At 39.5% G+C, this 26,364-nt stretch overlaps 1 protein-coding gene and 1 long non-coding RNA gene across 7 annotated transcripts in view; one reads left to right on the plus strand and one right to left on the minus strand.

Moving 5' to 3' along the window:
* The window catches only part of LOC122560874 (uncharacterized), a 45,980-nt gene that overhangs the window by 9,255 nt on the left and 10,361 nt on the right, over positions 1-26,364 (plus strand). The window contains exons 2-3 of one of the 3 annotated variants that reach the window (XR_015758325.1): positions 5,064-5,165; positions 7,788-7,891. This is a non-coding gene — a long non-coding RNA (uncharacterized LOC122560874). The remainder of the gene's footprint in view (positions 1-5,063; positions 5,166-7,787; positions 7,892-26,364) is intronic. The other 2 variants (XR_015758327.1, XR_015758326.1) reach the window with 2 other exon arrangements.
* The window catches only part of LOC122560590 (histone-lysine N-methyltransferase NSD2), a 151,567-nt gene continuing 142,235 nt past the window's right edge, over positions 17,033-26,364 (minus strand). For all 4 annotated transcript variants that reach the window (XM_087990979.1, XM_043711508.2, XM_043711417.2 and 1 more), the window contains exon 23: positions 17,033-20,540. In XM_087990979.1, the coding sequence (XP_087847105.1) occupies positions 20,254-20,540 (287 nt within the window). In that variant the 3' untranslated portion in view covers positions 17,033-20,253. The remainder of the gene's footprint in view (positions 20,541-26,364) is intronic.

Consider the following 26,364-nt stretch of genomic DNA (forward strand, 5'->3'; position numbering starts at 1 on the left):
CCTGTGTCCCTGGAGCATTAACCTGGGGCACTGGATTACTTGCCCAGTGACATTACAACTATGTTCTGTCATCATTCTATTTATATAGCAAAATGTCAAAAATTACATAGCATTATATATTTTAAAAAAAGTATAATATAGTTATGTAGCTACAAAAGAATAAGGGTCAAATTATCAAACTTTTGGCCAAAGAAGCAGGTTTTAAGAAATACCTTCAACAGCAGGAGAGGTGTTGGAATGATAGTCCAAAGTTTGGAGCTTTAGCAACTTAGATGAAGCCACCAACTGTTGTGGAATTAAAATCAGTGATAAGAGGCTAAAACAAAAACAAGAGGCCAGATGCAGATGAGGGTAGATATCTTGAAGGGTTGAGGGCTGAAGGTGGTTTGAAATTGGGGCATGGGTGAGGCCATTGGCAAGCTTTGAAGATGAGAATAAAAATTTTAAATCTGACATATTGTTAATTGTGGAATCAACATAGTTCAGAACAGGGGGTGATGGGAGCATTAATAGGTTCAAGTTACGTGGGCAGAGACTTTTGGATGACTTTCAGTTTTCCCAGGGAAGAACGCAAGGGACCAGTCAGGAGTACATTGAACTAGAGGCAAACAAAAACGTGAAACTGAGAGATAATAAAGTTAGTGCTATTATGAGGAAGGTTTTCAACAGTGATCAATGTGCAGAATGCCAGCACATCAACAATCAAGAAGAAAACCGAGAATCATCGAGGTATATAAAGTTTGGGTTGGTAGTGAAAATACAACCTTCCCGACATCAGTGTGGAGTTTCTAGCACTAAGCCACTGGGATTAAGAATGATGTCTCTCTACTTTGCATCTCCAACTCAACCCTGAAATTCAGCTCTTTGCAAGTTACGCAGTCACCCTGGAATCAATTGACTAGAAACTAGATCAGACACAATATTTTACTAACATCCTCACATTACCTCCTGAACCATTGGATGAGCTCAACTAAACACACTGTGATGTGAAGTCATTAATTTACTAGGATAAAGCATTTTAAAAAAGAAATCTTTTTTAAAACTTTACAGATTATTGCAACTCTGCTGTAGAATTAGGATACTGGATTCTGGATCAGTGGTGCTGGAAGAGCACAGCAATTCAGGCAGCATCCGAAGACAGGCAAAATCGACGTTTCAGGCAAAAGCCCTTCATCAGAAATGATGAAGGGCTTTTGCCCGAAACGTCGATTTTGCCTGTCTTCGGATGCTGCCTGAATTGCTGTGCTCTTCCAGCACCACTGATCCAGAATCTGGTTTCCAGCATCTGCAGTCATTGTTTTTACCTTGTAGAATTAGGATACGCTGTCTAGCATTGAAGACTGGAATTGGGAACAGGAAGTGAGCGAATAACCTGGATTACTGACAGCCAATTACTCCAAACTTGTTGTAATATAAAAATCAAATTAGGTCATCCATTTTTGAAACTTGGATTTAATTGTCATAATAGTTTTTTTCTGCGGTGTGTAAACAGGCCCTTCGGCCCAACAAGTCCACACCGACCCGCCGAAGCGCACCCACCCAGACCCATTCTCCTACATTTACCCCTTCACCTAACACTACGGGCAGTTTAGAATGGCCAATTCACCTAACCTGCACATTTTTGGACTGTGGGAGGAAACCGGAGCACCCAGAGGAAACCCACGCAGACACGGGGAGAATGTGCAAACTTCACACAGTCAGTCGTCTGAGGCGGGAATTGAACCCGGGTCTCTGGCGCTGTGAGGCAGCAGTGCTAACCACTGTGCCACCGTGCCGCCCACATTTTCTATCTTCATCCCAAATAATTAGATTAGATTAGATTACATTACAGTGTGGAAACAGGCCCTTCGGCCCAACAAGTCCATACCGACCCGCCGAAGCGCAACCCACCCATACCCCTACATTTACCCCTTACCTAACACTACGGGCAATTCAGCATGGCCAATTCACCTGACCCTGCACATCTTTGGACTGTGGGAGGAAACCGGAGCACCCGGAGGAAACCCACGCAGACACGGGGAGAATGTGCAAACTCCACACAGTCAGTCACCCGAGGCTGGAATCGAACCCAGGTCCCTGGCGCTGTGAGGCAGCAGTGCTAACCACTGTGCCACCGTGCCGCCCACAATCCCTTCTTTGTACTTTGGAAATCTGTTATAACTTAATTCATCTATACATAATTGCTGTGGAATCCTTGCCAAACATCGACATTGTTATGTAAACAACAATTATAAACAAGAGAAGAAAAAAAAATCAGAATTCAGCTCTATTCTGGATAAGCAGCTAGATTTAATACATCAGCTGTGGCAGAATGGTGTAGTGGCAGAGGACTGACCAATAGGGTTCTTATATTTAGGACAGAAGGTAGAACACGCCAGAATATTATACAACAGTTAGTTTATCATTGGTGGTAAGTAAAATAATTATCTCCTAATAAAGAAGGAAATTAGAGCATTTTTAAAGAATGAATATGAAGAAGTCAGTATGTTTATCAAATGTGAAAATCTCACTGGCTCAACAGTCCTGAATTGTTTTGAGGAGCTGACATGATGGATTTTCAAATTTCTGTCAATAAGATAACCCTCAATAGACTTAATGAGCAGCAATAGAGAATGTTGAGGTGGGGACAGTACAAATAGCAGAACAGATTACAAGCTGACTTAGAGACAGAAATCAGAATAGGAGTATTAGATGGTTATTCATATTGGCAGAAGATGGAATGTTAACAACTGCTGTAAACAATTTGGAATCTAAGCGCAATTTTTAACTTCACGGGTGGAGTTGGGTTGGAAGGAAGCAGGGGTAAGGTTTAATGTCGAAGAGGAGTGCAACAAGTAATAGGAGTACAGATTGAGTTGAAAAATGAGGGGCTGGTAGAAGTCTTGTCATTTTGTTAAGATTTTGGGGTGGCACGGTGGCACAGTGGTTAGCACTGCTGCCTCTCAGCAGCAGGGTCCCAGGTTCGATTCCAGCCTTGGGTGAGTGTGTGGAGTTTGCACATTCTCCCAGTGTCTGCGTCGGTTTCCTCCCACAATCCAAAGATGTGGGGGCCAGGTGAATTGTTCATGCTAAATTGCCCATAGTGTTAGGTGCCCAGAAGGAAATCGGTCTGGATGGGTTACTCTTTGGAGGTTCAGCATGGACTGGTTGGGCTGAAGGGTCTGTTTCCACACTGTAGAGAATCTAATTTTAATACTATGGACACAGACAGTGTTTTCTGTTGTGGGAAAGAGCATAACCAGAGGTTGTTAATATAGTTATTAAGAGATTCAATTGAGAATTCAAGAAACAGCTTTAGATGATGAATAGGAAGAAAAAGCACAGGAAGTAATCAAAACAAATAATATTGATGTATTTAAGGGAAAAGCTAGACAAGTCATAGAGTCTAAGGCACAGAAAAAGGCCCTTTAGCCCCTCGAGTCTATGCCAGTCAAAGACAAATACCAAACAATTTTAAACCCACTTTCCAGCATTTTTATTTTCTCTCCCACTCATGGGACATGTTTGAAGAAGAAGGGAATTATGTCAGTACATTAGAAAAGAAAAGATAGGAGGAGTGTTAAATGGAGCACAAACTTTCTACCGCTTAAAAGACAAAGTACATTGGTGATATTAATCAATTTTCATAACAAAGAAAACAGTTTTCCTGCTGCTCACTGGCCCAGAGTTTGTAGTCAAAGATGTCATAGAATCATACAACATAGAAACAGGCCCTTCAGCCAACATCTCTATGCCAATCAACAAACAGCAAGCTCCACTAATCCAGTTTACCTGTACTTGGTCCACAGGCACTATGCCCTGGAATTGTAAGTACTCACCCAGATGCTTAAATATTGTGATGTTATTTGCCCCCACTATTCTCAGAGTCAGTACATTCCATATATCGACCACCCTCTGGGTGAAACATTTTTTCCTCAGATCTCACAATGACCACTTGCTCCTCACCTTAACCATGGTGCTTTCCTTTGATCTCAAAACTGGGCTTTAGATGCAGACTTCCTCAACTGGAAAGTCCACTTGAATCTGGCACTAGTGTAGAAGATTTGTGTCATACAACTGCTTGGAATTACAGATTAATAGTGAAGAAATAAAAATCAGGGAATACAAATCATCTTTATGTTCTTATATGCATCTGATTAGGAGAGGAACTTAGCAGCAAAACACAGAATTACATCTGCTGAGGTGTATTAATCACAGTTGGAAAGTCAATTTTCTTTTTACTTACTGTTCTCTTGGAGATCTGTATTTCTAGCCTGAATATTCAATTCAGACCTCTTCAGAAGCACAGAATCTGAGTGAGGGGCCAAATCAGGCCCTCCTTTAACGACTGTATTCTGGGGTTTAAAGATCCAAACCTCTCCTTGTCAAAGGGGCTAAGTTATAAGGTAAGTTGGCGAGGGGGTCCAAGTTGCAGATAATTGCAAAAAGAATAGAGGTTGCAGGTTAGTAGGCGAAAGGGCATTGGTATACCAAGATTCATTGTTTATACCTATGAAGGAGTTACAGCAGGGTTTTAAGTCTTACCTACAAAAGGAATTAAGCTGGAACTTAGTTCAGAGTCAAGAATTTTCTTGGAGGATTCAGGATGTGACGTGATTGCCTGCCAAAGTTTAAACTATCCAGGCAAGGATGATCCAGTCAGGATTCCTACAGAGCCAACACACATTTGTTAGTGAAATATGATGTCTGACTATCAGAACACTGAAAAGTCTGAGCTTACACTTCAAAAAAACGTAACTTGAAATCTGCAACATTTACATCTTCCTCTGAGGAAGTGAGATTCCGCATGCATTTTGCTTTAGGGACAGAGGTCTTTTTTTTTTAAACCAGAAATTATGATTTAGTACATGGTTAAAATTTTACCTATTCCTGAATGAACAAGTCTCAACCTGATAAGTAAATAGTGGATAGTTTAACTTCACACTAAAATCGGTGATTTTATGCTCGTTCCATCTACAAAGCTTGGGCAGTACACCTCGTGGAGAAGCAGGATCATTGATAACAGGGTAATAACATCACTTGATTACTGACTCACCATGATTCACCTTGTATTCTTTTTTCAGCAGTCAGTTGAATGATAACGTGTGAAAAAACAACTATTTGTCCTCATTCAAACTTGAAACTTGTTCACATCCAATACTAACATCACCACAACCAAAGAATAGGTAAAAAATCTATTTCTTGCCTCCTTTCCCCTTTGGTGGAAATGATTCATTAGAGCATATTTAATCTCAGCTGGAACAAAGATGAATGCATAACTAAGTAGGATTAATTGCACAGTGATAAAAGTTAAAAGAAACAGTGAGCCGATTAAAAAAAAATGGAGTGTAACATTTCACAATTTTTTGTTCCCCTGAAAGATTAGATTCGCTACAGTATGGAAATAGCCCCTTCTGCCCAACAAGTCCACATCGCCTCTCCAAAGAGTAACCCACCCAGACCCATTCCCCTACATTTACCCCTGACTAATGCACCTAACACTATGGACAATTTAGCATGGCCAATTCACCTGACCCGCAGTTGTTTGGATTGTGGGAGGAAACCAGAGCACCCGGAGGAAACCCATGCATACACTGGGAGAACGTGCAAACTCCACACAGACAGTTGCCTGAGGCAGGAATCGAACCCAGGTCCCTGGCGCTGTGAGGCAGCAGTGTTAACCACTGAGCCAGCATGAAAGGATGATGTAAAAAGGATGCAGATCCTAAGTTCACTGAAATAGAAATGTTTCATATGCAGGTGATGGAGGGCAGAATATTTACTAACTGGGATAAAATGGACATAATTCCCCAACAAGTCCTTGGGTTGAAATGTTATCCTGGCAAACACAGTGGCAAATACTGATCGTAGAATTTTTGACGGTCCCATCAGGTCTGTACCGTCAAAAATACATTGTATCGTCAGTAGACCTACTTTCCCAGATTAGGCCCTTAAATGTTATGACATTTGGAAGTGCTCATTCAGATTTTTTAAAAGGTTGCGAAGTTTCTTGTCTCAACTACCCTCCCAAGCAGCATAGTCCAGACTCCTACCAATCTCTGGGTGGGAAATGTTTTCTCCAAATCTCTTGCCTTTCACTTTAAAATTATACCCCCTTATTATTGACCCTTCAGCTAAGAGGAACAGCTCCTTTCTATTCACCGTCAACACCCTTCATAATCTGATATACCTGTGTTAGTTGACCCTCAACCTTCTCTGCTCCAAAGGCAACCTGCGCATCTCTTCATAGCTGAAATGTGCCAGTCCAGTCAACATCGTGGTGAATCTCCAGTGCAATTACATCCTTCTCATAGTACAGTGACTAGACTTGTACACAATATTCTGGCTGTGGCCTAAACAGAGCTCTGCACAGCTCTAACATGGCTTCCCTCCTCTTATAATCTATACCTCAACGGTTAAAGGTAAGTGTCCCGTAAGCCTTATTATTAACTACCCTATTAACTGGCGTCACCTTCAGAGGTCTGTGGAGAAGCATTTAAGATCCCTGTGTTCTTCTAAATGTCCTAGTATCCCGCCATCCATTCAGTACCTTGTTGTATTATTTCTTCCAATGTGCATCACCACACATTTAAAGGTTAAATTCCATCTGCTACTGATCTGCTCATCTAACCAACCTGTCTAGTCATTCCTATAATCGAGAATCTCTCTCCTCACAGCCAACCACCCAATCTTTGTGTAATCTACAAATTTATCATTGCCCCCATATTCTCATTTACATAATTTATGAATATCACAAACAATAAAGGGACCCAACACTGATCTTGACGGTATGCCACTGGACATCAGCCTCCAGTCACATATAGAGCCTTCTACCACCACCCTCTGTCTCCTATCCTAGGACAATTTTGAAACGAACTTGCCAAGTTACCATAGATCCTACCTGCCTTCACCTTCTTTATCAGTATCCTATGTAGGATTTTGTTAAAGGCCTTCCTCAAATCCAAATAAACTACAACTGTCCTGCCCTCATCTAAAAACTTAAGCTCAAGAAATTCAATCAAATTTATTTGGCGTGATCTCCCTCTAACAGTCATTTTGACAATCCCTGATCAAATGGTGCCCCTCTAAATGAAGATTAATATTCTCCTTCACTACTTTTTTCCAATAGTTTTCCTATCATTCACGTGCCTACTCCAGCTTTTATATACACATCGCTCAATATTTGTGCAATGAACTGCAATCATCCTTTTATATAATAATCCATTATAACTTGATAAATGTGTGACATTCCACATAAACCTGATCAACATTTACTGCACATTCCCATGTAAGAATATAAGAAACTGAACACCATATGGACTCAGAAGTGCGAGCAGAATCTTCTGCCCAATTAAAATTTTCCTTACAGCTCCTCATAAATATCAGTTTCCTGAAAACAAAAATCTATGCACTTCAGCCTTGAGACTGTTCAATATGAAGCAGCCACACCTGCTGTAGTAGAGAATTCTAAAGATTAAAAAACGAGTTAAGACATTTATTTCAGAACAACAGAAATGGAGGCAGAAACCCAGCAGGTCTGGCAGCACGTGCAGCGAGAGAGAATAGGGTTAACATTGAAATCTGAGTCTTCTTCAGAACTAGCAACAGCAAGGAAAAGTTGCTTTGAATTTAAATTGATAATGGGGGAATGTGTCAGCTGATAGGTGGAAAGTGGGGTGGGAGAAAGAGAGAGAGGGTGGTGTGTTGAAGCGGCAGGCAACGGAAAGCTTGGAGTCATTTTTACCGACAGAATGTAGGTGTTCTGTACAACAGTCACCCCATCTTTGCTTCATCACCCCTGTGTACAGGAAACGGAATGGAGTGGCAAATTCTGCAGACCGGATTGAATTGTAGGTTTCACTTCGAAGGCGTGTCGGAGATCTTGGATGGTGAGGAGACATGAGGTAAACAGGCAAGTGTTGCACCTTGGGCACAATGTCCTAGTGGTCTTATTACCAGAGAACCAGGTAATGTTCTGGGTTCCCAGGTTCATGGCAGATGACAAAACTGGAGTTCAATAAAAATATGGAATTGAGTCTAAATGATGACCATGAATCCACTGAGGATTGTCAGAAAAATCCATCTGGTTCATGAATTTCCTTTATGGAAGGAAACTTGCATCCTTACCTGGTCCTGACTAATGGTCAATAAATTTTGGCCAAGCCAATGATGCCCTCATCCTGGTGAATGAGTTAAACAAAACCTTCTGTGATTGCATGGGAAGGTGCTGAGAATGGAGAGGTGGATCAGGCTGTCCCAAGGGAATAGTCCCTGTAGAATATTGACAAGGGAAGGGACAAAGGAGGTTGCTTCAATTTTCAACTATTTATAGTCTTCATTATCACCTATCTAGCTTCCCTCCTTTTCTGGTCTACAATCAACAATCCCTTTGTCCATCTCCCCTTCTTTCTCTTTGGGCTCCCTATCTGCACACCCCTCCTTTCCATCAGCTTAAATACTACCTTTTGCTCACTGCTTCTAGTTCTGAAGGGTCACAGAACTCAAAGGATTAACTCTGATTTCCCTCCACAGATGCCGCCAGTCCTGCTGAGTTTCTTCAGTAATTTCTGTCTTTGCTTGCTTCAGTTCTCCAGTACCTGCAATTCTTCATTTCATAAAACCAAATAATCCTGAAATAATTGAGTAAACCTCCGTGCACGTCTAAGGCAAGCATATTCTTCCTAACACATGGGAAGCAAAACTACAACACTCCAGATATGGCCTTATCAAAGTCCTCATCCAATCACAGCAAGACTGGCACATTTATGTACTTAGTCCCTCACAATAATGGTCAATGTTACATTTGCCCCCAAATTATTTCTGATTGCAGTTTGCTAACATTTTATTCCTTGTGCAAGTATGCCAATACTTCTTTGAACATGAATATTTACAAGTTGCATAACTTTAAAAAAACAATTTTAATATATCCTTATTTCTAATTATATTACTCTATGTTGACCACTGAGCCAACTTGTTTAAAATTATTTGCATGTGTCCTCATGACAGCTTACATTTCTATGTAGTTGCATATTGTTACCAGACTTATGGATACATTATTTAGTCTCTTCAAATGTCTATTAATAAAGATCGCAAATAGTTGTGACCCCAGCACTCCACCGGTTATAAACAAAAACAGAAATTGCTGGGAAAACTTAGCAGGTCAGGCAGCGTCTATGGAGAGAAAGCAGAGTTAACATCTTAGGTCGCTGACCTGCTGAACTTTCTTAGCAATTTGTTTTTGTTTCCAATTTCCAGCATTTGCAGTTCATTTTTCTTTTAACTTGACTGGTTAAAACCTGCTAACTTGAATATGTTTCATTTACCATATTCCGCTAATCAATCTTCCAGCTCTGCTAACATATCACCTTCAACTCCAAGAGCCCTCATCTTATGCATTAACCTTTTGTTTGACTCCTTATTGCATGTATTTTGGAGATTTATGCTTCCTACATCTACTAACTTCCTTTAATTTGCCAGAATAGTTAACTACTCAACATTATGAGATTTCCTTCCCTAAATCCATATTAACTCTGTAGATCATACCATTATTTTCTAAGAGCAGTACACCTTCCTTAACAAGAAACTTTTTCTCACAATTAATCTCAGGCTAATTGGTCTATAGTTTCCTATTTTCTCCCTCCCTTTCCTGGAGAGTAATATTCATTAACTTTTAAACTGCTGTGACCATTCAAAAGCCTAGGCAGTGTGTGCAACTATTGCTTTAGATCCCTAGGATGTCTGAGACGAAGTCCTGGGCATCTGTTAGCTTTCATTCCCTTAAGTTTATCAGTTTTTTTTCTGCTGACCTCACAGCAACGACTTGAAGGTTATCTTCTCAGCCCTGTTTTCAGTGTGTAATTTGAGATTTCTAATGTTACAATGTGGATAAAATATTTAACATCTCTGTTCATTTACTTATGAGAATGTTACCTGTTTCTGCCATTTAAAAAAAAACAGCTCACTGTGCTAATATTTATTGCCCAGACCTTATTTACCCCAAATCTTAAGAAACTGTCTCAGAGGACTTAAAAGTCAACCATGTTGTTACAAATCAGGTAAAGATGGCAGATTTCCTTCTTTAAAGAACATTAATAAACCAGATAGTTATTGACAAATGACATAGTTCCCATGGACAAGGTTTTCTTTACTTAGAGTCGTAGAATTACACAGATTAATGTGAGATGTTGCATTTTGATAAGGCTCATCAGAGCAGGACAATATATTTTGTATTCCAGATTCTCACCAGACCCTTTTGGTCCAACCCATCCATGCCAACCAGATATCCTAAACTGATCTAGACTCATTTGTCAGCATTTCGCTCATAATCTTCTGAACCCTGCCTATTCTTGTACCCATTCACAAATGCCTTTTAAATGTTGTAATTGCACCCACTCCACTGCTTCCTCTAGTAGCTCGTTCCATACATGTATCACCCCCTCTGTATGAAAAAGTTGCCCCTTAGGTCCTTTTAATAAATCTTTCCCCTCACCTTAATCCTCTGTCCTATATTTTTGGACTTCCCGACGCTGAGGAAAAGACCTTTACTATTCACCCTATCCATGCCTTCATGATTTTATAAACCCCTACAAGGTCATCCCTCAGCATCTGACACTCCAGGGAAAATAGCCCCAGCCTATTCACCCTCTCCCTATAGCTCAAACTGCCCAGTCCCAGCAACATCCCTGTAAATCTTTCAAATTTAACATCTTTACTATAGCAGGGTGATCAGAATTGTATGCAGTATTCTAAAAGTGGTCTCACCAATGTCTTTTCCAGCTACATGACATCCCAACTCCTATACTCAATCCACTGACCAATTAAAGCAAGTGTAACAAACGCCTCCTTTGCTACCCTATCTAGCTGTGACTCCAGTTTCAAGGAACTATGAATCTACACCCTTAGGTCCCTTTGTTCAGCAACATTCCCATGGGCCCTATCATTAACTATATAAGTCGTGCCCTGATTTGTATTACCAAAATACATCTAACATTTATCTAAACTAAACTCCATCTGCCACTCAGCCCTTCGAGATTTATTGAATTCAATTTTCGCCATCAGCTATGGTGGGATTCAAATTCATGTTCCTAGAAGAATAGGGACTTTGGTTTAGCAGTCTCATGACATTGTCACTACACCACAGATTCTCCACAAAGGGAATCAATGTTTACTTTAGCTACTTTTTCGTATGTATTTGTAAAAGCTCTTGCAATTTATTTTTACATCCCTTGGTGGTTTACTCATTTTTTTCTTGAAAAAAGAAATCAACTTTTTGATTGACCACGGCTGGTTTCTAAAGCACTCTTAGTCTTTATAACGACAAATATTGTTTACAACATTCTAAGCATATTCAAAACAGCTTGGTCCCTTTTTGATTGTGTAAGATATTGTTGCAGGAAATTGGATGCAATCTTTCTATATACCGTCTCCTGACCACCATTGCAAATGTAATTGGTCCTAGTCTCTGAAAATTAGTCCCCCACATTATTACAGTTGGAATTTTGTTTTGTTTAATGTTCTACCCACCAATGGTAGGCCTATGAAGTACCTCCACCAGCCTTTCCTGACCATCATCACATTTCTACTTCCTGATCATCTTGGGACAGTTGTGAGAATGTAGAATACAAGAGCAGGAAAGTCCTGCTGATGCTGTATAAAGTTTTGGTTCGACCATGTTTGGAATATAGGAAGCAGTTCTAGGCTTTGTTTTTAAAGCAGGATATGCTAGCCTTGGAGTGGGTTGAGAGGAGGTTCCCAAAGGTTATCCTAGGAATGTAGGGCTTATCATAGCAGGAATGGTCAAAGACTCCAATTTTGCACTCAATGGAGTTTAGAAAAGAATCACATTGAAACTTCCAGGATACTGAGAGTCCTGGATAGAGTGGATGATGTTTCCACTCATTGGAAATACTAGGATCTGAAGGCAAAGTCTCAGTGGAAGCACAGTTCTTGAGAACTGGAGGTGAGGAGGAATTTCTATAGCCAAAGGGTGCTGAATCGAGTCTCCACAATCTTCCGTAAAGCCAGTGAATACATTTAAAATTGAGATGGATAGATTCTTCATTGGTCAGGGACAAAGGGTTATGGGGAGAAGGCAGCAGAATGCAGTTGAGAAACATATCAGCAATGATTGAAAAGCAGTGCAGACTCAATGGGTCAAAATGCATAATTCTGCTCCTATACATCCATGGTCTTTTTTGCTATCCTTGCATGCCAGGTTATGATCCCTTCTATAACATTCTGCCTATCTTTTCTAAATATGTTCCTGGACTGTTTTTGCCCGCAACCACGGTCACCTGTATTATTCAGTGTCTCTGTAATTCTCAGTACTTCCCACCACTTTGAGCTATGCATTTAATTCTCTAATTTGTTTGATCTATTGCAATTAGCACATGACTGAATGAGTTTAACTCTGCTTAAAATTGGACCTTGACTTCTCAAACTCTCTCAACAGAACGTTATTTCTCGTTTTACCTGGGTACCTAACATATATAGAAACCAGACTACTAGATCCCAGTTCTCTTACTTGACGTTTCTTTTGAGTTGTGAATGTCTTTAATTTAGGCAGACAACATAACCTTTATTAGGTACCTGGTTGAAGCTGTCTACACTGTCTCCAATAATGACCACATTCCATTTCACCTCCTACTTGAACGGCTTCCACACCCATCCCAGACTGTTCTCATTTATACAGATAGCAAATGCCTCTTGGCCAAAGTCAAGAGCAAAAGCACCTCCGGTTACTATGTAAGAAATAGTTGCAGTCCCTTGTGCCTGCTCTGACATCGAATAAGATCATAGATGTCCTGATCATAGAATCTCCTGCATGTCAACCAAAGACCAAAGCTTGGCTGTAGATAGATTTCTGATCTAATATCAGCCTTAGCCAACTGGATTCAAAGTTGGCTGGAAGATAGGAAACAGACTGTGATGGTGGAGTTTCAAACTGGAGGGCTGTGACCAATGGCGTTCTGCAAAGGTTGGTGCTGGGTCCACTGATTGTTGTCATTTATATAAATTGTTTGGATGTGAGTATAGGAGGTATGTTTAGTACATTTACAGATGACACCAAAATTGATGGTGCAGTGGTCAGAGATGATTATCTGAGAATACAACTGGACAGGCCAATGGGTAGATGAGTGGCAGTTGGAGTTTAATTTACATACATGTGAGGTATTCCATTTTGATAAGGCAAATCAGGGCAGGACTTACACACTTAGTGATAAGACCCTGGGGAGTGCTGCCAAAGGGACCTAGGAATGCAGGTGCTTAGTTCCTTGAAAGTGGAGTTACAGACAAGGTGGTGAAGGCAGCGTTTGACACACTTGTCCTCACTGGTCAGTGCACTAAGTAATTGGGATGTCATTTTACAGCTGAACAGGACAATGGTGAGCCCACTTTTAAAATATTGCACTCAATTCTTGCCTCCCTGCAATAGGAAAGGATTGAAAAGATTTACAAGGATGTTACCATCTACAATTTTTCAAGATTTCAACAAGCAGGCCCAACTTGGTCATCCTTTCTCCACATGGCAGCCCCTTAAACCCAGCAATCAAACTCATGATCCTCTCTAAGCTATCTCCAAATCTAGCTACATCATACCTTAAATAAGATAAACAAAATTGTACATGGTAAAAGTAAAAAAAAAGGTTGCCACAGTTTCAGAGCACCATCTGCTATTTCATTAGAGAGGCACCTGATGGAGAGTTTAAGCTGAGAGTCACCATGGCTTAGGCAAGGGCAAGGTTCAGAAGGTGTGACTTTTGTGGTGGCCTCAGCAGGTGTAGGGTTGAACCTGAACTGTTGGGGTGACTCTGCAATGCAAACGAGCTGTCCAACCAACTGAGCTAACTGCCCCACAAATAGCATTTCTTGTATGGTCTCACTAATGCCCTCTATGGCTGTTATTCTTCATTCTCCCCTATAATAAGGACCAACATTTCATTTGCCTTCCTGATCATTTACTGCACCTACATGCTAAGTTAATGAAACATGAATGAGGATACCCAGATTGCTCTGTGCTGTAATATTTTGTAGTCTCCACTTAAATATTGCTTTTGTAAACCTATCAAAGTAAATAGCATTACATTTCTCACTTTCTACTCCAACTGGGTAAAAGGTTTTGCACTCACAGCCAAAAGACTTCTGCAGACTACTTATACCTTACAATTTACCTTCTCATCAGTCTTTACATCTTTGGCAAATTTGGCTACAATATACGCCTTCCCCTCATCAAGTTATTAAAAGTTTATAAATCCTCCAGCAGTTACAGACTGCCAATTTAAAAATGACCCATTTATCCCACCCATTTCCAAGGTCACCAATTCTCTACTAATGCTAATATTTTCATCCATAACCTCAAGCCGTTCTCTTATGTAGTAACCTTTTTTCCAAAATAAAATGTGGCAGCTTATCAAAGACTTTGGAAATCTGGATTCTACTTGCCTATACTATCTGTTCCTGACCATTGATACCTAGATAAATGTCTGGCAATGCGACCACACAAGACCGCAAATTCCAAGATGTCCCTTTGCGTCGGAGACTTGAACACTAGTTCAAAAATTCTAAGGTGGCTTGAGTTGCAGGCGGAGAATTGAGATTTTCCCTGCAATTGCAATGTTCTCTGAAAGATTGCCCATGTTGCAGCATGGCATACCACCTTCCCAGTCACTTCAACATTATTTATTTATTTGATTAGTTAATTTTGTACAGCATCAGCAATTTAGTTTCTTGGAGGCACAGAAAATGCTGATGGAGATAAAACAAAAATAAAAAGCAGGACCTCCTTCGCTCCCTGCACCAAATTCCCACCTGAGACAAATTCTGATTTAGCATTTTTTCCAGAAGCACCCTTTTTATGAAAACTCTCTACACCAGTCAGAATTCTCTCTTACAAGTTTGGTTTCCCACACCATTTGATATGCCCTGTGTAGTCCTCAAGCAAGTGAGCAACTTTGTCCTAGGGTTCTTTGTCCTCAAGCCCAAACGTGAATTCTAATGACTATCATTACTTTCCACTCATAAGAATACAAGTGTTTATCAACTACTTCAATAAAAAAAGATAATTTTCACTAACACATAACTGAAATAAATGATGCAAAGACAAACTTAAAATGTGCTTGCTTGCTGAAATTAGCCAAACACAAATTGCACAAAATTTCCATTGACCAACACTGAGTAGATGCATTAAATTGTTGTCTACAAAATAGAAATGTACAGCAAACAACTTTTATTCCATAAAGTCTGTCCTAACAGCTTGAAATAGATATCAGCTTTGTTCCATTTGTACTGTTCCCCTAACTCAACTTCTTCTCCCCCTTTGAAGATGTATCTGATTCCCTTTCATCTGTCTTTTATTAGTGCTTTCTAAACTATTAGAACACATGCATAAAACAATTCCTAACTCCACTTACTCTTGACAAATACATTTAAACGGTCTTCTTTTTCTATTGGAAAGTTTTCCTTTTAGTCAATTTACTATCCCTTGAAATGTCTGTTCCAAGAATAATTCCTCTTCACTTCCCCTCTCATTCATCCTTGCCATTTCAGTAAATCTCCTTTGCAACCTTCAAAGTCCTTTAAATCCTTCCCAAAATGTGGTTCTAAAATTAGACAAAATACTCCACCATACCCTATTCAGAAATTTACTGAAGTTTAATAAAACTTCCTTGCTTTTATACTCCCATGCTTTTATGAAATGCACTGATCCTGCATGTCTATTCAAAAAGCAGCCTGAACTTGCCCTGCCATCTTGGAAGAAATGTACACACATTTCCCATGTCTCTATTCCTGCGAAACTTTTGATGTGTACCATTTAGTTGAAAATGCCGAATTCTTCCCTTCAAAATGCATCCCTTCATTTCTCTTCATATTAATTTTCATCTGCCACGTAACTACCCACAAGAACTATGGGCAGACTTTCAGCTTGTTGAGATTGCTCAGTCAATTAATATAATCATAGCTGATCTTCAGACTTCAAGTCCAATTTTCTGCTCACTTTCCCCTTGGTTTCTCTGTGAACCTATGCACCACCCAGGTGTTCTTGATTCCCCAAAAAGGCAAACAACTGGTCAGTGTCAACCATGTCCATTCATTTCAGACTTTTTTTGTTTTAACAAAATCAAGTCTAATTTTTCTAAATTCCAGAGAATATAGGCCAAATTTATTCAGCCTATAATCACAGGACAACATTATATCACTGGAAACAATTTAGTCAATCTTTGCTGTACTACCTTCAATGCAAGTGTGCCCTTCCTTAAACATATAGATCAAAATTACACACTGCACTTCAGCTGTGGTCTGACCAAAGCAGCTGAAACCTGAGGAATTTTTTAATTCTTGTATTCCACTCTACTTGTAATAAACACGAACGTAGTATCTGCTCTCCTAAAATGCTTGCTGTACCTGAAGCCAATTATCCGCTTGTACAAATGCATTCAAATACCTCTAAACATCAACACTCACAAATTTCATATTTTAAAAATACTCTGGTTTCCTTTTTTGTGACTAAAGTGAATAACCTCACATTTTCCCCTAATGTCATCCAATTGTCACACAATATGTTGCCCACTCACTGCTCTATTGTAACCCCTGGTCATCCTTAGTTTATATTCCCGCTAAGCTTTGTATGCTCAGCAAATCCAGGTACAAATCTGTCTGCCTCTACCAATTATGGCTTTAGTCTGTAAATAGCTGAGATATGCCACTCCATTAATCACAGCCTGCTAATTTGGAAAATTATTCTTTTTGCTTCTCGCTCATTAACTAATCCTTTACCCACCTCTGACTCCACATGCCCTTGTTGTGTAGCACCTACTAATTACCTTTTGGAAACTTACCCCACCTGTCAGTATAGCATTCTGAAGTCACTTAGAATCCTCGCTATTTATTGCATTTCTTGGTGCGCAGATTTTGAAAAATGTCCATATCAACAAAACCTGACCATTTATTAAAAGTAGAGAAAATCTAATACCAATATCTGGGGAGGCACACCTTTATGGTTGAGGTTGCTCTCAGCCACAAAAGTAACGTCAACATTTAAATGATGGGCTGCAAATCTAGGTAAGCAAGTTTTTAATACAAAATTTCAAAAAATAAAATCTTGTTGAGGTGCACAGTGGAAAAAAAAAGCATACAGCAGCTTCAGTAATGTAATGTCCCATCAATAAGACCATGAACTCAAGACACTTAGTTGTTGCCTAGATTTAAACATTTATAAACCAGTTTAGAGAAATTATAGTATATATTCAAGCTTATCTGAATCAAGTGAAGTTCAAATAAAATCCCATTGAACATCAGTTTCAACACTAGGCTAAGTTCAAACATGTTAAACATCATGGGTGAAATTTGGTCTGTTTATTACAGTAGTCAGAGCTCAGAACTTATCTTTTCACAGTGGCCGATGACCTGAACATGTTTTACACTTCTGGTAAAGATCAATTTCACCCATAAAATCTTTTAAGGGGGTGAAACTCATCTGGGCACATCAGATTAAGAATTGGCACTGTGCAAGCAGGAAGGACTCCCAAATGGGACTCTTATTCCTGCCTTCAGAGAAATTTTCTGAGGGAAATCATCTTTACTTAGCAGTTAAAGAAATCTAAACTGGTAAAGTCTATTGCGTATCTTGTTCACTGCTGTCCAATTTTTGCAAGAGCATTTGAAACAGTCGTTAGACCTCATTTACTTATCTCGTGGCCCCTGACACCTGTTTTAGGCTTGCAAATTGGTTTGCAATGCAAAATGCGAATGTCTGCTTTAAATAAGCTTGAGTTCATAACATTTCTCTGAAAATTTACCCTTTAACTTCACAAGAACAAAAGTATTTTCACTGATCAAACTGAAGTTACTGCAAACACAAGTGCTTATGGACTAAACTCAGTCAGAAGAGGCCATTTTTAAATCCTGAGCAAAATCATACTGTAGTTATTCAACATATCACCATGATTTAGCTTAGCATCAATTTTCTGCCCAATATCTATGAATAGTCTGAAATATAGTTATATTTGTGTCATCAACAACAATTGTTATCTGATAGGAAGTACATTCTCAGTGTCAGCTTAGGTTTGCATAAACAGTTATGTCTTCAGATTCAAAGAATCTGGTAGCCTGGCCAAGATGTGAGGAAATGTTGGCTTAAAGACTAACTGTAATTTGCTTCTGGATGTGAAAATCCTAACACTGCTAAGACCAATGTTGTACAAAAGGAGCTACTTGGATGTTTTTATTCCAAAACTAATGGATTCCCTGTAATTGTACTGTCAACAATTCGCTCAAAACTGGAGGCAAAAATTTGAAAAGCTCCTCTCAAATATCTTATTCAGTCTATCCTTATCTTGAAAATTCAAAATTATCTTCAATTCAGGATCCTGCTTTTTCTCTTTAGGGGTAAATTCTAAACACTATTACTTTGAGCTGACTAATGCATGCAGCACTTAATTCAGTCGCCCACAGTTCTCCAATCACTATTAGTCGCTTCACGCAGCAAGTATAAACATATTTTTCACAAATACAATTATTTCTGCACTAAAACTAACTGTATTACAAGTACACAAAATTGTTAACATAACAGTACCTTTCACAACAATCCAGGAAAGCAGAACACCATCCTGAGTATTTCCATTGGGGTGGATAATGAAACCAATCAAGGTGATTGGCTACAAAGTGCACAATGGAATTGAAATCAAAAGCCAGTTATCAACTTAATGACCACTTTTTGACTGGCTTGATACTTTAAGAAAAATAACTGCACTAGCAGATGGAAAACAATTTCACAAGTAGAGACCCAAGCAACAAAATAATCTAGATAGGTGGCAGAGACACTGTTCAACCTTGGAATGTTGCATTGGATTGATCAACTTCTTGATAGTCTAGGCAGACACTGCAGAAGGGAGACGTTATGCTCCCTAATACAACAGATTACATGAATTGACAGTAGTGAATCTTCAGTTCTGGTTTTGGCAATTGACATTTTGTGCTCAGTGAATCTGAATTGCGGATGTTCCAAACTTCATCCAGTGAATTCAAATAAAAGTTTTACAGAATAATACACACTGACCTAAGCGATAATGCAATGTGACAGCAAGAGTGGAATAGTGTATCGAGTCAGTGAGATGAAACACATTATTTTCATCTTGCAACTTGCCATTGAATTTCATTTGTCATCCCAAGAGGAATTCTCAAGCTGGCAGCCATGCCTGTCAAATGAAGGCAAAGGTAATGATGTGGACAATATATAATTGAGAAATATAATTGTAAAAATGTACCAACAAACTGGTTTGTTGACATTTAACATTAATAAATTTGGTAGCTTTTCTGCTGCACACTGGCTACTCTTGGACCCTTGACAGAGCAACAAAAGTAGTATGGGAATACACAGTACAGAAGTTAAGAAAAGTGGAGGCTGAACTCTGTGAGCAGAGTTTAAAGAACATAACACGATGATCTATAAACACAGTTTGTTTCCTTCTCATAGGATCTTGCAATGACAAAATTTGAGAAAGCTCTGAGAATCTCCAATGGATGAACAAAACAGAAACCAAAAACAAACACCAATCTAAATTATTTTCAATTGAGGTGAACATGGTTCACAGTTTGGGACATAACTGATTAAACATAATTTGTTACTATTACAATTGGTTTAAATAAAACTTGCCTGACCAGAGTTTTTCCAGTAAATACCCACAAAATTGCTGCATTTACTGGTTACAGTAATACAGTTTCAATCCCTGCAGCCACACACTAAACAGTTCAAACAGCCCTGAAGAGAAGGTATTTTAAAACATTGAACGAATGATTATCTATGCACTGCAATAAAGACCAGCAGAGTTACAAAAGATACTGAACTATTAATGTAAACTACACTAAGGCATACAAACACAATGAAGAGCAACTAATAGTGTCATTTTTTTCAGTATCATATTTCTAACACTTTTAATCACTGATAAATGCTATTTTTTCTACTTCCAATCCCATTTTGTAATTTGGTCTTTTAAATCTACCTCCTACTTTCAATATTTCATAGGAGGGACAGTTTCAAAGATTCCCAGTGTTGATATAATGCTGTGTAGTTTTGCTGTCCTGGATACGCGTGAATCCTGGAGTCAGTGTCTTGAATTATCAGTGCAGATGCAGTTAAGAACTGCTGGAGATGGCTCAGCCGAATCAAGAGTGCCTTTCCCTGCAAACAGTTCTTTATATGACAAGTTGTGTGGAGTGCCTGTGATAATATTCATCAATCAACATCCAATCTCCAATAGTGTCTACAGTTCAAATAATTCACTGTGCTTTTTCAACTGGCATATGATTGCTGGTTTTGGGATTCTTGGACTCTAACTTCACTGTCTCATTCAGAGAAGGATTGGTCTCCAGGTTTTTGCATCGTTCCAGAGGATCTGCCATGTTGCAGTGGTCATGTTCGCAGCAGCAAGCACGTCCATCAGTTGTGGACCTGAACATTGTTCCTTCCTCGTGATCCTTGCAGAAGGAGTTGGGGCAGAATTGACAAAAAACTACAGAGGGTTTCCCACACACATCACAGTGGTGCCAAGGGCACTCCCATTTTCCTGAAACAACAATAAATTATAAATTAGTAATGGTGCAACAGAGCAAATTTCTCGCTAAGTGTATTTCGATCATGTTTAAATAACTCAAGTACACTTGAATATCCACCCTGCACTATATAGATAATTTCAAAGCTGAATCAAAGATTTACTGCCAAGAAAAATGCTTTTACAACATAATATCTTTTGAACAGAATGAAACATGAATCTGTCTAACAGAAAAGTACTGCTGCTGATGTAGAACTGATAGGAATTATTTCGAACTCCAACAAGAAGTTTGCCAAATGGGGAAGAACCACCAAAAGAAAACAAAACAGATCTGAAACAGAGGAGGACTGCCATACAACATCTGGCTAGTGAACAACCTGCCTTTCATTGGTAAACAGAGTTATCAGGGAAAAAAAAACCTTCCTGGAAATGAATTGCACGCCTGAAAGGATACAAGGACAATAAAGCATTACATTTCCGTAATATTCCTCCAGGAATGCTAAAGGAGACCATGTAAGAGATTGAAGTGTGCACAATATCAGGAAAAGCTAGACATTGGAAAGGTACTAACTGTATGAAAACTGGATCATATAATGCTCATGTTTAAAAGAGGAAAATTAAAACTCAGGCAAACACAGGCACTTGAGTGTTCAACCGTAAAATCTAAAATAATGGAGCAACTGTTAAGTCCATAAACCGTGAGAAATGTAGATTCAGAAAGGGAGGATTCTATGGCAAGTATTTTATTATACCAGGCACCAGATAAAAGTTTATCACGGAATGCTAAGTGCAAAGTGGTGGATATCCATGAATTCCTTTGCTATGGATAAGAAATTTCCTTAGAAAAACAGACAATGACATCCAATCCATGGTACTGCATTTACTGGGTGGTGTGAGAGGGCGTCAATGTCTAAAGTTACCGCAGCTGAGAAGAAAGAACAGGAAAACTACTCCATTCATGAGGTTGAAAGAGCAAAAGATAAAGCTGAAAGAGACTTAGGCACCTGGGTAAACTTGGTGCTCAACAAATCCAAACAAGGCAGAGCAGCTGTCAATAATTTTGCAAGCATGTTGAAGTATACTGACAAAACAGTATAATAGCAAAACAGCAAAAGCAGCCATGGTCAATGTGTGTCAGGTTCATTGAAGAGCATGTCCATTTCTTATTATTGGGAGACCAAGCAGTAGTCAAGTGATTGAAGAAAATGTGGAGAAGAGCTGATGGCTGATCAAAAGAAAGAATATTCTTTATGTTTGAGTAGAATGTTGGTTGGAACTGGATGCCCATCTCTAAATCACTCTTTTTAAAAAAAAAAAATCATTCGCTCGTAGGTAGTTGGTGGTGCTGGCTGGTTGGCCGGCCAGTATTTATTACCTGTCCCAAGTTGCCCTTGAGGTGGAGTGCTGCCATTTTGAAACACTACAGTCCACACGCTGTATGTTGACCCATAATGCCCAAAGGGAGGGAATTTCAGGAATTTGACCCAGTAACAGTGAAGGAATGTAGATATATTTCCATGTCAGGATGGTGAGTGGCTTGGAGGGGATCTTGCAGGTGGTGGTGTGCCCATGGATCTGCTGCCCTTGTGTTTCCAGATGAAGTGGTTATGGGTTTGGAAGGTGCTGTCTGAGGATCTTTGGTGACTTTCTGCAGTGCATCCTATAGATAGTACACATTGTTACTACTGAGCAGTATGGAAGAAGTTAATGTTCATGGAGATAGTGCCAATAATTGCCCTTGAACTCATCGGTTCTGCAAAAGGCATTTAATAGTGCCATAGGTATGGAATCGCATTCAAGCCAGACAAGATAAACATACCAGATTTTCTTCCATAAAGGAAAATGAACTAGATGGGTTTTAATGACAATCATTAATCGTTACTTGGTAGCCTTCAGATTAGCTAACAATTCAGATTTCACCATCTATGAAGGTGAGATTTGAATCAATGTTGCTAGGATATCAGCCTGAGCCGATGGATTACAAATCCAATGACTGAATTATGCTACAGCCTCTTCGTAGCTGTCACCTTAATGAGTTGCATATCTGAACAGTGTTCTTTTGTCCACAAAAACTTAGAATAAGGAACAGAAGTAGACCATTCAGCCCAACAAGCTGCTTAGCCATTCAACATGACCATGGCTAAATGGACTGATGCCTTCACTCACTTTCCTTCATTCCCAATAATCTTTGATTCAATCAATGAAAAGTTTGCCTAATTCAGCCTCAAATTTGTTCAATGGTGTAACCTCCACTACTCTCCATGCAAAATAATTCTAAACAACAATAATCTTCCAGAAGAATTTCTTTATCTTTGTATTAGCTGGGAAATACCTCATTTTTAAAACTTGTCCCATTCTCTTTACCTTGTCAATATCCGCAGAATTTTATATGTTTAATAACAATATCTTTTAATCTTCTAAATTTCATTGAGTATATGCCCAAATTGCTCAATTATTTCTCAAAAGCCATGTCTTCATCCCTGGAGCATCAATAGCCACACTATTTGATGAGTCAGCATGGAATGACACAATGATTGCATGGTAGCGCAGCTCAGAGGGAAACATTGTCCAAGAGTTAACCAAATGAACCTCTTCTGACCTACTTCTAATGCAAGAATATCCTTCACTAAGGAAGGAGACCAAAACTGTACATTGTTCCAGATGTAGTTTCACTGATATCCCACACAGCTGGAGCAATTTTCCCACTTTCGTACGTGTAATAAAGGCCAACATTCCATCTGCCTTATTAATTACTTGCTATTGCTGCAGATCAGCTTTTTTATGATTCATGTACAAAGACACTCAGACCTCAGTACTGCAGCATTCTGCAGTTTCACAAAGCAATAATCCTTTGCATTTCCATCCTTCTTTCTAACATGGACCCTGTATTTTCCATCTGCCAAAATTTTGATCACTTACATCGCTTTGCTTTCCTAATTAGCTTTGTGTGAACAGCAAATCTGGCTACAGTACAGTCTGTCTACTCATCTCAGTTGTTAATATAGATCACAAATAGTTGAGGCCCCAGTCCTGATCCCTGTAAACTGCATGAGTTAATCTGCAACTTGAAAATGACTCATTGACTGTTTCCTGCTGATGAGCCAATTTCCAATTATCTATTAGCCCAACGCCATGAACTTATCTCTTACGATTAATTTTTTGCATAGCACTTTGCAAGTCCAAATGTACAGAGTCACACCTATTGGTTGGCCTTCAATCAACCCTGCTGTTACATCCTCAAAGGATTTAAGCTTTCACAAAAATCATGTTGACTCCACCTGGCATCATCAAGGCCTTCTATATGTTCAGTGACTCACGGTCTGTTCAAGCACCTTGCCCTGGGAGGCTTGTGATCTTGGACTTGAATTTGATTTGTCCACAATTGTGGATGGCTTGCTTTGGGCCTCTGGAGAACGGCTGATCAGGAAACTCTCCTGCTCATACCTCCCGTTATCAGGAATAGTGGGAGGTTTTACTAGTTGATAATCAACCCATTTGGCCACATTATTAATGCACTTCTGTGACCATCGTGTCCTATTGATTTTTTAACTCTGAGCCTGAGATATGAATGCCACCAGTGTGCCGTAAAACTTCTCATTTTACTAAGACCTCCTTTATAATGGAATCTGGTATTTTCCTAGTGATGGTTATTAGGCTAACTGGCTTAAAGTTGTCTCCTTCCCATCTCCCTCCATGAACAATGGTGTTATATTTACAGAAAGCAAAAAGTGCTGGAAATCACAGCAATCAGGCAGCATCCATGGACAGGGAGCAAGCTAACTTTGAGTCTGGATGACTCTTCATCAGAGCTGATGTGAAGTATGGAGGGGACAGCATTTATGTAATAGTGTGGGGGTGGAGAGCTGGGGAAGAAAGGGCATTGTTGGGAATGAGAATGGCAGAACATTGTATCAAAATGTCAAACTGGAAAGAATAGATGGTCCCACTGGAGTAGGGGCAGTCAGACATGGTGACAGAAAATGAAACAAGCTAAAAGAAAGGGAAGAAACAGAGTGGGATCACAACCTCAAAGTGTTGAACTCAATATGAAGTCCAGAAGGTTGCAACTGCCTAGTCTGAAGATGAGATGCTGTTCTCCCAGTTTGCGCTGTGATTTGCTGGAGACTATTTACAGTTTTGTAATATTCTGGGACCTTTCCAGATTCAAAGAAATGTTACAAGATATAGTTTTGGAGATTTATGTTATGAGGAAAGATGAGAGACATTTAGAGCTTTATAACATCCCAAGTAAACATCTATAAGATGATCAAATATACCTACGTAGGTTATTAAAATGATGTGGAAAAGGCAAAGTTAAAGAATTAATTTAAACTTGAGTAGAAAAGATGTCACAAATTCAAAAGAGGAAAGGCAAATTAGATTCATGGACAGAGTGATTAATATAGAGTTAAATACGGAGATAGAGCAATGAAGGTGAAAATCTTGGCAGTCATTTAAAAACCAATAGGAGAGAGCAGGAGAGTAGAACCAGTTGAACGGCTCTTACAAAAGAAAAGGCACAGACTCAAAAGGCAAATTACCTCCTGAGCTGCAAGATTCCATAGTTACAGGAATCAAAAAAGTATACTGAAATCAAAAGATTAGTCTCGCAAAACATTTTTCTCATCCTTCTCATTTGAGGTCTAGGAATTCTTCGGCACTTAAAATAGTTGATACTGACAGAACTTCAGAATGCATTGGATTTAACATTTATGACTAATTGACAGAAAATTACAGTGAACTCCATCTTACTTGTGCTCGCCTTGCAGCTGTTGAGATTTTCTTTTAAAGGTTTAAATTATAGTCAGAGAGTCCTACAGCAGAGATAGGCCCTTTGGCCCATGCCAACCAAAATGGCCATCCATGATAACCCCATATCCCTGCATGTGGCCCATGTCCTTCTAACCTTTCTTATCCATGGATCTGACCAAATGCCTTTGAGATGTTGTTAATGTACCAGCCTCAACCATTTCTGCTGGCAGCTCATTCCACATGCGTATCATGCTTTGTGTTAAAACATTGCCCCTCAGGTTCCCTTTTATTCTTTCCCCTCTAACTTTAAACAAGTGCCCTCTACTCCTTGATTCCACAACCCTGGGAAAATGCATTCACCCAATCCATGCCTCTCATGATCCTGTACACTTGTATAAGATTCCTCCTCAGTCTCCAATGCTGTGAAGAAAAAAAGTCCTAGCTTGTTCAACCTTACTCATAAACTCAGATCGTTGAGTCCTGGCAACATCCTTGTAAATTTCGCCTGCACTCTTTCCTGTTTAATAACATCCTTCCTACAGCAAGATGACCAAAAGTGAACACAATACCCCAAGTGCGGCCTCACCAACATCCTGTATCACTGCAACATAACCTCTCAACTTCTATACTCAATGCTCTGATTGATGAAGGCCAGTGTGCCAAAAGCCTTCCTCACTGCCCTGTCTACCTGTGACTCCACTTTCAGGGAACCGTGCACCTGAAATCCAAGATCCCCCTGTTCCACTACACTCCTTAAGGCCCTACCATTCACCATGAAACTCCTACCTTGATTTGACTACCAAAATGCCACTTATCGATATTAAACTCCATTTGCCATTTCTCAGCCCATTTCCCCAGCTGATCAATGTCCTGCTGCAATTTCTAATAACCTTCCTCACTCTCTACGATATTGCCTATTTTAGTGTCATGCCTTGGACATTGTTATCTATATCAATGATTTGGATGACAAACAGCAATGGGCTCAGCACTGAACCCTGAAGCAGTCCACTAGTAAGGCCTCCAGTCCAACAAGCATCCTTCCACTATTACCTTCTGCTTCCTACCATCAAGCCAATTGTATTTCTAA

Source organism: Chiloscyllium plagiosum, unplaced genomic scaffold (genome assembly GCF_037043375.1).
Source record: "Chiloscyllium plagiosum isolate Xiang-an unplaced genomic scaffold, Cpla_swu_hap1 HiC_scaffold_1, whole genome shotgun sequence".
Classification (NCBI taxonomy): Eukaryota; Metazoa; Chordata; class Chondrichthyes; order Orectolobiformes; family Hemiscylliidae; genus Chiloscyllium; species Chiloscyllium plagiosum.